The sequence below is a fragment of the Enoplosus armatus genome, chromosome 5 (assembly GCF_043641665.1).
Source record: "Enoplosus armatus isolate fEnoArm2 chromosome 5, fEnoArm2.hap1, whole genome shotgun sequence".
Classification (NCBI taxonomy): Eukaryota; Metazoa; Chordata; class Actinopteri; order Centrarchiformes; family Enoplosidae; genus Enoplosus; species Enoplosus armatus.
In genome coordinates, this window is record NC_092184.1 from 15882912 (window position 1) to 15900230 (window position 17319).

A 17319-nucleotide genomic window follows, 5' to 3' on the forward strand; every position below is an offset into this window, starting at 1 on the left:
TATTCGCTTTCTTGCCGACAGTTAAATGAGAAGATTGATAACACTTATGTTTGAACGATAAATACATAGCTGGAGTTCCATTAGCTAAGTTTTGCTTAGAAGACTGGAAGCAAGTGGAAAGAGCTGGCCTGGCTCTGGCTAACAGCAGAGAGCAGTTGCCAAGCAACCAGCAAGTTACTGGTTCCGGTCGTGAAACACATACCTAATACAAACGGTTGTCATGTCAACAACTTCTGGGTTATCAACTGTACTGTTGTAAAACATTCAGCAGAATCTCTTTTACAAAAAGTAATTTACTGCATTTTCAACATTAGAAGCACAACTTAAAACTGGCTGTTGTTGGAATATAAAAGACTGAGAATATTGTTTTATTTATGAAAATGTTAGAATTTTACTGGGAAAATTCTTATTCACGAACGTCTATTTTCTAAAAAGAAACCATGTTCACTATTTCCCTTTAAGACTTTATATTTTTTGCTAAACTCTTTAAAATTACATAAAAGTATCATCACAAATATTATAACTGCATTTTAGTTGCCAGGCAACCAGTGGAAACTCCAGGAAGTTACTGGTTCCGATTAAGAAATAGTCTGAACCAGGCTACCCACTTCCGTTTCCAGTCTTTATGCTAAGCTAAGCGGCTGCAGCTTCATATGCAACACTACAGCACATACGAGAGTGGTATCGATATTCCCACCCAACTCTCAGCAAGAAAGCAAATAAGTTTATCTCCCAAAATGTCCACCTACTTTAAATACACAGAGACAGTTTCTCACCTCGTGTTTCAAAACAATTGGCCTGTGTTAGGGGAGGCTCCAGTATTGGTAAGCTTGTAATAGAATACAGTTCTGACAGCTCTGCCTCTGGTGCAGGTTTACATGCAGCAGTGCTACATCAACAGGTCACATTAGGCTCACAGTAGCCACTAGCAGGAGCTTGAGCAGCAGATCACCACATCCAGTACACACAAGAAGAGGAAAATGTGGCAAAGAAGCAAAGATAAGAAGATCAGTTAAGCAGTGGAATTCTTTATTAGCCAAGAACTGCATTGGAATGAAAAGGCTAATCAGAAATTATAGGTTTATGCATTTATCAACATCATTAAATTTTAATGTTGTCTTTGATCATCATTAAAGGACCAAAGATTTAGTGAAAACAGGGATGTGCAAGATTAATGAACCACCTTGTCAGCTACAGTTAGAAGCAAGATGTTTCATTTCTTTTTCGTCCTCCAAGGGGAGTGGAATGGTTGTTTCTACAGCATGGACTGGTTTACAGTTATTTTCCAGTCTTTCCAAAAATCGTCCTGTCTTACAGTTACAGCTCCGCAAAGATCAACAGCTGAACATTTGAGGAAAGCCACTCAGAAGACGTTTGCATACGTGTGAGGTGGTCTGTGGGGTTTGTCTGCAGAGATCCTCGCTGCTCGGGCTTCAGCATTGTCCTCCATATCTGATCCAGGAGCTGCCACTGCCTCTTTTAACAGTGAGAAGCGCTTTACAACAACCTCAGCATCAGACCCCTCTACAGACAAAACAGCATCTACAGATCACTTAGCATGTCTGCTGCTAGCATTTCCTCACTAATCCTAAATTCCCATCCAGTTCATCCTTTAGTGCGATAATACAAAATTGCCAAATCTCTTAATAACAAGCTAAATTTACATTTCATATTTTCACAGAAAACTAATTTTTTTTTTTTTTTTTTTACTCAAAACCATTTTTATTAAGCAGAACATATATTTCACCCCTCAGAAATTAGAGATCTTTGCACATCCCAGATATCAAACCCAGGGGGCTCACTTTGACTCCTCATGCCTTTATGTTTTCTCTTTAGCTGGTTTATTTCACACAAGGCTCGTGTTTGTAGTCTCCAGAGGCGCCGTGGGACAACTGAACATCTTCTGACTTTACATAATTCCTATGGTACACCAAACCCTGCCAAGACTAACTGGGGTCAGGGGACTAGAAGTGGACATAGGCTTCAGTTCAACAAGTCTGACATGCAAGGTCACAGGAAATCGTCTCCTAAAGGGAGACACACCCAATGTCTTTATCAAGTGCTAGAGATTAAACAGGTGTAATCCCTGAACTCTGCTCAGATACTGTGACCCAGGGCGCTCTCTGACAGTGAAAGCCAAACAAACTTGCTCTCTACAGTTGGGCTTCGAGTGAAAAACTCTGCAGTTATTCACAAAGCCACTTTTAAACATTTTATTCTTCTCTGCAGATTCATTAAATGGGATAATTTATCTAAAGCCTAGCAGTGGTTCATGTGCCACCATGACAAGAGTACAAAGCTGTTTTTAAGCCCCCGAGGTCCAAGGACAACAGTTTGAAACATTCGTATATACAGCCATTAAAATATTACCTAGTTCCACATGAAGAGAAATGGTATGCACACTTGAGAAGTGATGTTATAAAGCTACAGATTATTTCAATAACAAAGCCCCACAGACAATCGCATCTTATCGCATCATATATGCTTTTCCTGCCTTATCTCTCGAAAGTTTCACCAAGCTAGGCACCAACAGACTACGACAGTGAAGGAGAAATAACAGAGAAAAAAAAATCCTAAATAAAAAAATAGACAAAAATAAATCTTACACATAAAGACACTGTCATTTCTTAAATTATCGTTTTTTAGTGCCCTACATTTTACACCCAGTCAAAAACATCTGCCTTCGGTTGGTCGGTAAGGCTGCGTGACAGACGGCCAGCCCCGTGGTAAACCTATGGTACTTCTAGACGTTATGTAAATTTACAGTATACAATTTTGGATTACCATGCAAGAATACTTTTTTGTGTAACATTTAATAGCTCGATCTACATCCAGGAATAATTTACATAGAAGGACAATAGTTATTGGACCAGAGAGCGCAATGGGTAAATAACCATGGTGGTAAGTGCAGCCGGAGGAGGAGATGATCATGTGCGGGTGAGGTTAGGTGAGGGGAGGGGAGGGGGAGGGGAGGGGGAGGTGGGCTGAAAGGGTGAGGTGGAATGGCAGGAGGGGAGGTGGGATCCAGAGGAGCGCCTGGGTAATTGGGGTGGTGGTCCAATCCTCCAAGGTCCAAATCAGCGGCACTCCCACACTTTTACTGTTTGATCTACACTCCCAGTGACCACGTAGGGAGAAGCCTTGTGGAAATCTGTGGAAGTAACAAAAGATCATGAGAACAAAGCAAAAGAGAGGAAATAGGAAATTAATGCAACAAGACTACGGCACACATTTACCAGTGTGTCCCAGAGGTCGAAAATAGACTCTGGGAGGTCTTCTTCCCACTGCCAACCCATTTCAATCACTACAACACAACGGGCCTCTGAATGCAACTCAGAGAGAGCAGCATAGGAGTAGGTTCAGTTACCCCTGTGTGCTGTACAGTTAACTGTGTAACTGATAACCACACCTCAACGTCATTCGGTTTGAATTAACAAGAGCAGACGTATATATATGCTGTTCCCCGTGACATGTCTGAGGATTTGGAGCAACTGAATTTGATATGACCCTCTGCTGTTGTTAAAATGGGTCAAAACATAAATGGGCAGCCAAAACAACACTTGTATAGCCTTATGTGTAGGAAACATAGCATAGCATAGCATAGCATGGCATAGCAAGTGATGCCACCAAGCAATCTGAAATCAATCACTGCTCACATCTCAGATTTTATCAGCAGTTCAAATAGTAGTCATTGATAGATGTTGTTCTGCCATTTGGACATAAATTGAGCAATCAGAGCTTTGTAGGTGGCATTAACAATAGGGACATCATCTTCCTGTACCAGAGCCAGAAAAATAGCAGCATTGATTAAAAATGACAGAAAAATAGCTAAAAAATAGAGAAAAGTGTGGATGAGATCGCTACAGCTATGTCATGACAGTGTAATCACAGCATTGCTGGTTCGAGACCAGCCGGGAAACTCTTTCTTCCCTCATTTCATGTCACCCCTCTACTGTTGTTATCAAACATGACTTTTCAGAAATATGCAGATTTAAGAGCTATTTCTATATCACCATGAAAAACGTTAACATTGATACATCACCCACTACTGACTGGTTATGGAAAAACCAAACAAAATAATCCCCCTCCTAAAAATAAGCTAACATGAAAATGACAGAATTTATTCACTTCATTATTCAGTCTGATTATCAGGCTATTTAAAAAGAAGGATGCAAACACATTTGGGGAAAAGCACTTGGTATTGTGCGTTCAGACAGGACAATACTTTTTAGAAAAAGGGGAAAATAATACTTTTTTCCCCTCAATGATGTCAAACAAAAGGTGCTTTGTCTTTTCCACACCGCTCCAGAATTCATCACATCAATAGCTCACAGCGATATCCTCTTTAGTTGAAGCAGGATTTAAGAGGACTGGGTTTCAAACGGCTTGCCAAGGAAAAGTTGGCTGAAGAGCTCCTCAAGAGAGTTCCCGAGCCTTGATCTGCTGAAAAGCTGCAGATACGAGGAGGGGGAGGCGGGAAAATCCTGGAGCGCTTGTCTACCTCTTAAACCCCAGCTGCCAGCAACCCTCAGGACGCTCAACACACTGCCGGTGGAGAAACTGGGCTTCTTTACAATTACTCAACCTTTGGCTAAAGCAGATATTTGTGAAACCAGCTCCACTGTCCAATGAGTGTGAAATAAAGAGGTTCCTGCTGCACCTCAGGAGACCAACTGGTCAAACAATAACAAGGATTAAGCTTTTTGGGGGGAGAGGAGCTGCTTACCCAGAGAGGTAACAAAGTGTTCGTGGGCACACAGGGTTTTCATGCAGCGCTTGTTCTTGTAGTCCCAGATCCTTAAGGTCTTATCATCTGCACAGGTCACAATAAACTTGCCTCCAGGGTGGAAGAGGATACCACGCACCCAGTTGTCATGGCCAACCTGTCAGACAAGCAGACATTGCTAAAGACACCAGTTGCAAACCAATTCATCTCACTCATGAAGCAACATTTTTTCACTCTATAGACATTTTACCCAAATTTTACCTAAATATACATACACATTACAAAACTGTTTGCCCTCACCAGTGTCATAAGGCACATGCCAATGCTAACATCCCACATCTTGATGGTTTTGTCTCTGGAGCCAGACAGCAGGAAGGGGCCTGGCTTACCACTCTTCTTGGTCTGCTTAGGCAAAGAGGGAAAACATTTAATATGAATAATGTTGCAAAACTAATTCAGCATATGTACAATTCATTATTTGGAAGGAATAAAAAGTATGCTCAAGCACAGAACACAAATAATATTACACATTCATTCAAGTAGAAGCCTTTTTGTCAAAAACATTAAGTCTGAAAATATTTTAAGGTGACAATTATATGTATATAGAGTATAATCAAAGACCAAATACATTTATTATTTTTAAGAATCTAATTATTTAAGGAAATCTAATTTTAAGGAACTGTACTATGGCCTTGTATCAATTCCTGTATCACCAGAGTAAAAAAAAGGAAATAAAGCTTGTCATCTGTTACCATGGGGAAAGAGAGATTATCTTAAACACATTTATTAACTGCTACATTTACCACCAAGTACTGTTAACACGGTAACAAAAGATGCCTACAAGCTGTGTCAGGCACGCTGGTGCTAACAGTCATTGCATGCCTAATAGTTTTCAACTGCATCAGTGGAGATTGTGTTCGAACAGGCCGGCAGGTGCATCTAAGAAATAACCAGTAAAGCTGTGTTTCACTGCCTTGGTGTAAAAGATCTAAGCAGAAATCAGCCAATTGTGAAATTGATAATTCGATGAAATTGCTGTGTCTCTTGGGCAAACAGCACTTTCACAAAGACAGATTTCTTTAGTTGCTTCCAAACATAACCTTGTTTTGTGTTGAACTTAGACATTATATAATTCTGTCTGAATTCTGTAAAGTCTCTGAAAACAAAAAAGCTATTAAGACATTTAATCTCTTGAGAAACATTGTGAAAAACAATGATAATTTTTCTAATTAACTTGTTTCATTTATATTTAAATTAGTTATTATTCCATTTCTGTGTTATTAATCTTTACATTTGTACATTTCCATTTGATTTTATGCTCAGTTTTTTCCAATACTTCCTGTACTGTTTGCCTGATTTTTACTTTAACTTTATTAACAGCACAATAACATTACAAGACAATCACTGTACCAGAACATACAGAGCAGGAGAACATCCCAAATAAAGTACCTGGGGGCGACTGAGAGTGTTTTATATTGCGGACAACTAGTTTGAGAGCAAACATGCAAACATCTGTGTGACAACAGATGTCTCTCTGGCGTCAGGTCCCCATCACTCCATTTATCTGGCAATATGAAACTTCTGTGAATGTTTCATGTCAGTTAAGAAACAAAAAAACCCCCAGCTTCTGTGCAAGAAGAACATTGTTTTTCACTGCACGCAGGTTAGAATGGGACAACTGCTGTGGGGCAAATATTGTTTTAATCTGACAAGGCTACAATTGGACACACTTCAGATCACAAGGCATGAGGAGGGAGTCTGGGCTGACTCGAGGCCATGCTGATAGTACGTCTGTGTATGCAGGCACACATACACATTTAAACTGGTCTGTTCACATGGCTGCGAGTCTGAGCCATGACGTATGAAACTAACTGAAATGACTACACATGTAGAGAAGGAAAACACTCTCCATCATCTGATAAGTGTGAAGAAAAACTACTGTTTATCACTAAAAGAAAACATTAAATCAAACTTTGTCTCGGTACATCGCCATGAGTTTACCGGTTAGGTCTGCTTTCACTCAAGGATGCACATGAGCGCCATCACCACGCTTTGTGTGATGGGACAGTCTGATAGCTCAGTCAGTTGACCAGTCAGCCATTGTCTCATTTGGGGCAACATCTGGAAAATGTGTTTTTAGACCCACCAATTTTTCACCAGTGAACAACCAGTTAGCACACTTATATTGATCTGCTACTGGTCCACTGTCCACCTGAGCATTATATATGTTAATCCACCTTTGCTTACAGTTTAGTCTATGTAATTAAATGTATGACTGATCTAGAGTATAGTAGGTGTTTTGGGGGAAACGGGAAGAGGTCTGAGCGGTCCCTTACCTCGGAGCCTGTGGCGTCTTGGATGGTGGGGTAGGCGCTCTCTGGTGCCCAGGAGATGCACTCCACCACATGTTCGTGCTCCCGCAGCTCGGCCTTGCAATCTTTGGAGGCCACGACCCACACACGCACCGTTTGGTCGTTGGAGCAGCTGGCAATCAGTGTGCCGTCCTGGTTGGGCCGCACCATACGGACCCACTCCCTGTGGCCTGTGAAGGTCTTCACACAGTAGCTAATGCACAGAAATCAGTAAAGGGGTTATCATGTTGTCAAAGTGGACGTGATCAATCAAACAGAATATCATGCTTTAAAAAAAGTGGTTTTAAGGATGTTAATGCACGTACCCAGTTGCCACCTCCCACATTTTCATGGTTTTGTCCCTTGAGGCAGAAACAATGTGATCTCCGTTGGGCATGATGGCTACAGACGAAACATTGTGGTCATGTCCTGGAAAACACAAAGGACAAAAACAAAAACAAGATCTCAGTAAGAGACAGAAACCATTATAAAGCTTTCTGAGCAACACAAACCAACTCAACATTTGAAGCTAGTGGAAAATGTAATCTAATCATTTCAGTGACAACACGACCCCTTTAAATCTGTCCGTCTTTACTTTAATCAGATGAATCATACAAAAAAATTCAGCAACGACTTTTTACATATCTTCAGCCACCAACAGCGCCACAAAACGATGGTTTGGTTGTAATTAGCCAATTAAATGACAAGCGAGGCAGCCAATTTGCTGGGGCTTACTTTGTTCCACGGAGAATAAGAGATGCCTAATTACCTAGACACTGGGCCATATTTAAGCTGCTAAACAGATGAAGACAACAGTAAGTGTACTCTAAAAGGCCAGCTTAACTGTATGTGTGTGTGTGTGTATGTATGTGTGTGTGTGTGTGCGTGTGTGTGCGCATACACATGCCATCAGGCTACAATAATGGGTGGCAGCTACACAGAAAAGTGCTATCTGCTGAAGAGGATAATTAAACTGCTGTCCAAATCGGCACTAATCTACTTCACCAGTTGGCCTTGTGTTTTTTTTTAAAGATGTGAAAAAAGGAGGAGTGGATGAAAAAGGGAGGAAAGGTTGAGTAGATAAATTAAAAGTGAATGGAGACGGGGAATAAAAAGAAGCATGGAGGGGAAATGGTGGGGAGCAAAACTAGACAGCGGGCTCAGTTTAATAGAAGGTTTTCGATGGTGATTTCTACACTTAAATGTTTTTCTGCGCAGTGTGAACGCAGCTCGTCTGTTTGAGGACGCGTGCCAGGAGCTCTCACTCTCGTTTACAACAAAAAAGACTGGCAACCAGTGAAATCTGTTGCTCACTTGCACAAAATGCAGGATTTACAACTCCAGCATAAATGTAAGAAAACCAGAGTGCTTCTCGTCTGTTCGCTAAGTAGGGTTATTTGTTTCATTGATGTTCATTCATGTCTGCTTCACAGTCAGACATTAATTGGCACTTCTAGCAGACTGATGAAGAGGAGAACAACATGTGAAATGCTATGGCTTCATATTGTTTGGGTTGCTGCTGGCTGGTTGATGGGGGGCTTTCTCACAATTCCGACAAGGGAAAAAAATGATTTGAATGCTAAAATCAGCAGGGCCAGAGGGCGCGTAGACTATGCTGCCATCATTTACTTGGCAATTAGGGTGTATAAGAGGGGGGTGAATGCATGTGTGGGTGTAAGGATTGCTTCAGTGAAGACATGACCAATGGCATAAGTAGAGTCTCAGATAATCAAAACATAATGTAGATGGGCGTATTAAAAACACTTAAACCAATTCTTTACTATCTCAATGATTGTAAATGATTACATTATAAGAAGAGCTGAATCCAAGCAGTATACTGTGTTGGAGAGTAGTGTGGGTACAAAGAGAGACAAGATGGCTAGAAAAGCCAATTTGTCAGAGCTGGTGGTGAATCTCAGCATTGTGAAAGGGAGCAGATTGAGGCTCATCAGCAGCATCAAATGTGATAACGAAGAGCATCTGCACCACCTGAGCCCTGCGTACATTCACAAGCTACATTTATGAGGCAGTGAGCATGTTCACATAGATAACACAAATGGTAGCAGCTGTGATGCATTGCTGCAAATTCCTGACGTAGTCCTGCAAAGCACTGTCTTCTTACCATGCATGGTCCTGATGCACTCAAAGCCTTGGAAATCCCACAGCTTGATAGTCATGTCAGCAGAGCAGGATGCTAGCAGTTTGCCGGTCTGGTCAAAAGAGATGTCCTGCACCGAATCTGTGTGGCCCTTCAGTGTGCGTTCAAAGTCTCCTGTCTCATAGTCCCACACCTGCAGAAGAGAACATATACATACATTAGCTTTAGAGAAACCCACATATAAGAGCACATACACATTTTAGCCATATGATATCACTGATAAACACACTTATGCTGTTCCTTTCAAACTGAATCCCTCTCCAAACATGAGCAAAGCCCCCAAATGTCACATCATCTGTGGTCCCATGTGCCCTTGTTTCTTAGCTGAACAGTCCAGCAGCCAAAACAAGCCGAGAGAACCAAGCTGTCCAGAGAAGTCATATTACAGTCCCAACAATAAGATATGCTGATGGCGTGATTAAAAATTACATACTGCAATGCCATTTGTCTTAAGAGCTCATAAAGGCCTCGGTTTGCAGACACCACACACTCTTCGTATACTGAATTACAGAATCTGTGATGCATTACTGTTGCTAATGGCATGGATGCATGTGCCAGGATGCCGATTAGGGTTACAGTTAGGCCTGATAAAAACAGAGACACATTATTGTGCCGAGTACGGCACTGCCAGTTGGAGTACAGACAGAATATGGAGTGAACAGTAGTAAGCCTGATTTTCTAGCCTGAGAAAGCTGTTACGTCTCTGGTTTTCAAGCAGACAGACGGTTTGTCATGGAGGGATAAACCCTCCTTGGTTTCTCTCTTGGGGTGGGGGATTTGGGGCAGACGGTGACAGGAGACCCCCCTCTCCTCCCCCTCGCCCTAGTCCTTCTGCCTCCCCCCAAAGGAAACTACAGACAGTGCAGATGGCCGCGAGGTACAAAGTGCAGAGGGGGGTTTATCCTGGAGAAGATCAATGCAGCTAATGTGTTTGGAGGTACACCAGGTTTAACAGTCTACACACATAAAACAGTATTTAGCAGCAGCATCTCAAGCACACACAATCCATTAGCTACCTGTACCTCAATGCTGTGTCACCAATGATTCCTACTGGCCCTCCTCCAGGACATTATTAAAGAAGCTGCCAAAAAACTTTCATGATGATTAATAGTTTACATTCTTTCAGGGAAACTGCCTTGGATCTTTGTCAATCAAAGGCCAACAATAATACACAGACTTTCTTTGTATACGCCATTTATGAAGTGAGCGATGGGTAAGCTAACACCCAAGCTCTTTGCTCTCGTTTAAATTAACCTAACCTCTGGTTGACATGTCTGAGCGAAAGGTTAGAGCTGAACTCAAGGTAACATCTTGCCATGCAAAGACTCAAGGTAACATCTTGCCATGCAAAGAGAGAGGACAATGAAAAAGATGGGGACAATGAAAAAGATGGGTGAAGACGAGGGAAACTGAGTGAGGGACAACACAAACACAGGAATGAGTAACAAAAATGGCGCAACACATAGATGAGATTGATGCTGGGTTAGGGTTTTCAGAAAAAAGTACCGAACTGCCTGCTGGCTCCAGCTACATATTAACCGTACAGATGAGTGTGATCTTGTCATTTAACTTTTGGCAATTTTATTTTGGTTGATTAAAAACACAATTAAATATTAAATTTTATATATATATATATATCGCTCTCTCTCTAGATATATCTATATATCGCTCTCTCTAGATATATCTATATATCGCTATATAGAGAGAAAGATAGAGAGATAGATAGATATAGCCTGAGAGGCTGTCTCACTGGCATGAGGTGGAAAGCGGATGAGCCTCTCAGTCAGTGACAGAGTGTAAAGAGCACAAGGTCTACTCCTCAGTTAAAAATTTAACAGGGCTGTTCAGGAGGAGAAAAGTAGGACACAGGGGGGGCAAGGCCAGGCCACAGAGAGATGAGGCAGCCAGGAAAAGAGGTGCAAGAAAGCAGAGCTGAATTTTAGATTTGGGCCCAGGCCTGCCTCCTCCTGAGGGATGGATGGCTCGGATGGAGGGTCGTCATGTTGGGGCAGCTGATGCTTTAAATGGAAGATAAATGAGGCAGGATGCTGGAGGGCGGGCTTGCAATGGGAGGGTGGGGTGGGGATGGAAAAGGAAGAAGATGCCAAAACTGAGAGAGGAATTCCTGCCGTGTGGGTGTAGCTGAGGAGATGTACATGTGTCTCTTATTGTCTCATGAATAAAATATGCAGAACAAACAGCTCAACAGAGTATTGGCATTGTGCAGCGAGGCAAGGGAGAGCCACTGCTGCAAAAATAGCCCAGAGACAGACTATGGAGTTTATATATGGAATCTGGGGATGCATAGACAACAGAAAGAGAAAGCGATGTGTAATCCAGGGCGTGTCTAGGATGGAGAGCAGTGGAGGCAGTGCTCAAGAGGAGGAGAGAGGAGCAGCATTCAACAGAGTGAGCAAAGGCTGTGTGTGATAGAGCTGCCACCAAGCTGGCACTAAATTAAAAAAGAACACTGTCGACTGCAAACCTGAATCCAATTATTGTAATGTGGTGAGGACGTGTGAAAACAAACAAACAAACAAAAGGACACTGCAGTCTGTCTCTAAAGCCAGATGTGTTTTTATCACCTTGAACTACACCATGCATGCTTTCATTTTTAGCTCGCCAATATCCAAAGATGAACAGAGGAAGCTCTAAAAGCTCTCTTTGTCTTTGAAACCATTCTTTAAAAGGAATACTATATGTGAACATTTCTCATTTCAAGTATAAATGCCGGATTTAGTCCAACCATCTCCAATGAAAACATTAGCATACTCAAATATTACCCGTGCAGAGCCACAGCTGTGCTATCTGTGTAAGCTGGGTATGTGTAGCTGGAAGGCGTCATGTACTGAATAATGGTTTGTAGAAATAATTCTTGTAGAAAACGATGTGAGCTGACTGCTAACATACAAATGGCTTTTTCTCAGCCAATATTAGGTTTTATTTGTATTTATATATTTAAATCTTTATGGTTAACACTATAGATACTGGCAGACTGTACATGCTGTACACTAAAGCTCAATTTATATTTAAATGAAATAGTCATGTGACAACGTGTGGGCTGACAGAGCATTCTATTTATAGTTCGGTTTCTTTTCAGTATAGCTGAGTTTTGTTTACATTCCCTGAAAGAAATGGCAGCACACATTGAAATAATTGAAGAATAAAAAATGTTTTACTTTGGTGAGAGACGAAAGAGAGGGAGAAGGAGGTCTGTTCATCCAAGTGGAAAAATGGAGATTCAAGGAAAATATTCATTGTCATTTTATCAGGTAGATGAGGGGAAACCGAAAGGAATGAATTTAAATCTGTCAGCTAACTGTTTCGACAACTCATCTATGGATCCATAACCAGGGCTCTCTACAGTCTACGAGATGTTTCAGAGGGACTTACCATCAACATCCATATTCTAACCAGTTTGCTAAATGAATAACCTCTTTGTAAACCCAACTCTGTGACACATGACAGCATTCGTGACCTCAGTTTGACATAAATGCTGTTGTCTTATTATCAGGTCTGACAACATATCAGCTGACATTATTTCACTGAATTATAAATTAGTCTAAGACTATCATCCATGTTTCCATTACCAACTGTGGCTTTGTAAACCTTGAAGTGTACATATGTAAGTACATACAGTACATGGTTATGTTCAACTAGAAACAAACATCAACAGATGATCATCAACAGATTAGGGTTATCTGATCATGTGCAAAGGAACAGCACAACCCTGCAGGTCTCCATTAGGGATTTCAGCAGCGATTTCACTGATTTGCACAGCTTCAGCCCAAAAACTAATCATTGAAATCACCTGATGCAGCTTTTATTTGGAGTTCTCTGCAGGACACTGTTTGAAAACCATGAAAAAATAAAAAATAAAAAAATAAAGGATTCCACAGCCCCATTTGAAGGCAAGCCCTGCAACAAATCCATTGTGAACTCACCATCCGGACGCACTGACCTTTATTGTTGCGTCCTCAGAAGCCGACACCATGACACTGAAGACTGGGTGGAAGATGACGCGGGTGACTGGACTGCGGTGGCCGCTCAGCGCGTACCTCTCTGGTGGGCGTGGGATCCACTCTTTGGGGTCGCGCTTCTGACTTACGGGCCCACCCAGGGTGATCTCCTCCTTAGCTTCATTCAGTTTGGATTCAAGTTCCATCACCTGGCCGGAGTGTACAGGTACAAGTTAACGGTGTAGAGACAGAGAGTACAGTATATAGAGATGTGTCTAGATAATTAAACCAGGGAAGGAATACATAGATTCATAAAATATAGGCTTTTAAGGGTGTTAAGTTTTCTGGAGTGTGTGCTTTAAACTAATTATTATATATAAACAGTTGGATTAATTCCTTCCAGTCCTTGGTAGACCTCATTTCAGCGTTAACAGTGGAATCAGCAGTAATGTCACGAACCATTCACAAGACTACAATCCCCACAAGCATTCTTTGATGAGGAAAACCCCCACAAACCTTCTTTTGTAATCTGATGACTGAGGTCCATTTTTTTTCCAAAAGGCCAGCGTACTTCTTGTCCAATTCTTCATTCTGTGGAGAGGGGAGAGGGGGGGGGGGGCAGAAAAAAAAGGATATCAAGCAAACATGTGAAGAAAGCCAATCCAAGTCGTGGGCCCAGCATAATCGGTGAGGCCTGTGACGGAGGAGGGGTGGCATGCTGAGGTCTTTGGCTATAGTAAGAAAGAACAGGGAATTATTTACACACCCCTCCCAGGCCAACACTGACTGCCAGACACCGCCAACCTACTGTACAACACACAAACACATACATACTACACACACAAACACAAACACAAACACACACACACACACACACAAAAAACACACCCTAGTCCTAATCCTTCTCACACAAGCTAATCTCCTGCAGACAAGAAAGGCTTAGGCAGCTTACAGCCACACACCCGGTACTGGAGGCAGCGGTGGAAGTTAACTTGTGGCAGCCCTGGCAGACAGAAGCCTGATTCCACCTGCAGGCTAATACCCAGAGCTGGCCACTACTTTTTACATAACGGACTTCATGGCACGAACAGTCCGTTCCTGACTGCCAAGACAGAAACAAAACAATGTGGTGGCATGTTTTCACTGTCGCTACGATACAAACTATGGGGCTGCAACTAATCCTCATTATCAATTAACCTGCAAATATTTTCTCAATTAATTGACTAATCATTTAGGTCTATGAAATGTCTTCAAATTATTTGCTTTGTCCAACCATCAATCTCAAATCCAATGATATTTAATCTACGATCATGTTTGACAAAGAGAAGCAGCAAATCTTCACATCTGAAAAGCTGAAACTAGAGATTGTTTATGCATTTGTGTGGAAATTATTTAAACAACTAATCAATTGTCAGAACAGACTAATACTCTGTCAATCAACTAATTGTTTCAGCTCTAAATAAAACCAAAAAAACACAAATTAGCAAATATTTATGAAGGTCTCGGACTCTGAGTTGTTATGTTAAAAAATTCTATCATGACTTAACTAAACATTTGACATCTTAAAATGTTAAGGACTTTCCCACACAGGCAACAAAAAAAGCTTTGTTTAGTCTTATTCTATACACCCATTTGGTGTATAACAATGCCTTGAGGCTATTACTAACTATCAAAGCATCAAAAACCCACATTGACAGACAGCCACGAGTGTCAGTGAGGGAGAAAATTAGCGTTGCGCTCCAATTTCACAGCTAGTTCCTCAGCCTCAGCTGGAAACAAAAGCAGATATCCTAGAGGTGTGGAGAGTTGCAGGCACCACAAACGCCTACATTTAACACTTCTCAATGACAAGAGGTGACTCCTCAGACTAACATGGAGGTATATATAAAGACAAAGACATGAACTGAGGCACTGCAGAGAAATGGAGGAGAGAAGGAAAGCGTAGAGGGAGAGCAGTTTGGACAAGTCTGCCATCATCTAATCTGCCATCTGCCTGGAGAGACACACACACACACACACACACACACACACACACACACACACACACACACACACACACACACACACACACACACACACACACACACACACACACACACACACACACACACACACACACACACACACACGAGAAGTGCCAGACTTCAGTGCAGCCTGCCAGTCTTTTGACAGTGGGTAGTAACCATGCATGTGTATGTGTGTAACTGTGTGCATGCAGGTATGTACTTTTCTTTTACGAGGCAAATAAAAAAAAAAAAAAAAAACTAAAAGGTGGACCCCTATTAATTATTCCTACTATGAAAACCTGCTAATGTACACCGCCTCACATAGCATTAACCTTAAACTGCTACTCGAGTAGCCACAAAGGGCCAAGGTAAAGACCATTAAATTCACTCTGAACAAAATCTAACCACACTTAGCAGACATAAAAAAAATGCCTTTGTAAAAAATGTCTAACAATATGGCGTCGAGTAAATGGTACTAAAAATAATTTGGTTGTTTAGCATGGTGCTGCCAAGGTGCGTGTGTGGCTGAGCGCTAATAGCGGGTACAGGGTTCACCTATCCCTCCATGCCATTCATCTATTATTCAGCCTGCCACAGAGAAAACGTCTGGAAGACGAACAAATAAAAAGGCACAGAGGAGAAGGGGGTGGGGTGTCACGCGAAAACAAGGTGAAAGAAGAGGTACTACAGAGAGGCAGAGGCAAAAAAAAGAGTGAGAAGAAAGAGTCTGAGATGAAAAGGGGTTAAGGTGAATTAGTAATAACATTACAAACAGGAGTATGAGTTAACAGTTTGGCCATGATCACTGGAGCTGCAGGAATACATTTTAGGAGCATTTGGAGAATTTGTTAAAATACTTTATGGTCCCACCTCTATGTTTTGATCTTCCAGGGGTGCAGACAACACAGCACACTTTCATTCACATTTTGGCACTGCACTATGGTATATTATGTATGAAATAATACAATAACTATGACGTTTAAGTGCTGACTTCCATCTTTAAGAGAGATAGAGGGTGTGCACCGAGTCCTAGACCATTTTCTGTTTAGTTCCCCCCATTTTAAGACAATGGAATGATGCTAAGCATAGAAAACAAGGCATTAAAATGTTCAGTCACCTGATCTCAATCCAACTGAGCACGTTTTACAGATGCTAAAGATCATATTGAAAGCTAAAAGCCCACACAACAACCAAAAAGTGTACATGGAAGAGCATCCTAATGGTCTGCCAGTGCCCACACTTCATAGATAACCAATATCTATTGACTGTAAAGAATTAATGGCAAATATTAAATATGACTCAATATATTTAAATGTATTTTCAGATGAGAGTGGGGGAGTATGTCTGAAGGGCTAAGATCCCTAGACTTGTAGACTTGTTATCTAATGTGGGTATAAAAACCCTAAAATCAAAATTAATGTTGCCACATTAACCTCAGTCATTGTTTCATTTCAGATCTAATGTGCAGAGGTCCAAAACAACAAAAAAATTTGGATTGTACACGCTAAAATGGTTGCACTGGAAAATAGTAACGGACAAGAAGAATAGGACAAGGTACAAAAGGACAGATGAGGAGAACATGGCCCAGATGCAGTGTGAAGAGGGGCTGAATGCTGCATTTTGGTATTATGGAGAAAATGTAAGAACAAGGAAAATAGTGAGGTAATGTACAGCAGTATTGTAAATGCAATATTTACAAGTGGATAAAAGCTTTTCTCAACATTAGTTAGCAGGAGCGTTTAGCATAAATCCCCTAATCAGACAGACCACCATAATTGGGTGCAGGTGCGCCCGGTCACACTCGTGAACATGTTGACTACAATGACAAATAAAGTGGAAATCAAGGCACATTGTTTGTATAAATTGGTCTGATTGGTTGTGCGGATGTATGTGTCCACCCTTAATCTACTCACATTATCTAATTCCGCCTCCTTCTTGAAAGTGGAGTATGCTTCTTCATATCCATTGGAACGTAGATAATCGGCTATCGCTCGATTTCTGAAACAGACAAAGAGGACCCGTAATTAGTTCTCCTGATTAGCAGACAAGATAGTTGTTAAAGTGCCACGAGACACGGCGTGAGTAATGGAGTTGTATTCAACACTGTAAAACAAAGACG

General features: G+C 41.4%; 1 protein-coding gene across 2 annotated transcripts in view; it reads right to left on the reverse strand.

Moving 5' to 3' along the window:
• Nucleotides 1-475: 475 nt before the first annotated feature.
• LOC139285376 (lissencephaly-1 homolog) overlaps nt 476-17319 on the reverse strand; it is a 36061-nt gene continuing 19217 nt past the window's right edge. For both annotated transcript variants that reach the window (XM_070905939.1, XM_070905940.1), the window contains 9 exons: nt 17114-17198; nt 13711-13785; nt 13197-13403; nt 9200-9368; nt 7404-7506; nt 7063-7291; nt 5027-5128; nt 4727-4883; nt 476-3151 (listed from right to left, as the gene is read on the reverse strand). In XM_070905939.1, the coding sequence (XP_070762040.1) occupies nt 3078-3151; nt 4727-4883; nt 5027-5128; nt 7063-7291; nt 7404-7506; nt 9200-9368; nt 13197-13403; nt 13711-13785; nt 17114-17198 (1201 nt within the window). In that variant the 3' untranslated portion in view covers nt 476-3077. The remainder of the gene's footprint in view (nt 3152-4726; nt 4884-5026; nt 5129-7062; nt 7292-7403; nt 7507-9199; nt 9369-13196; nt 13404-13710; nt 13786-17113; nt 17199-17319) is intronic.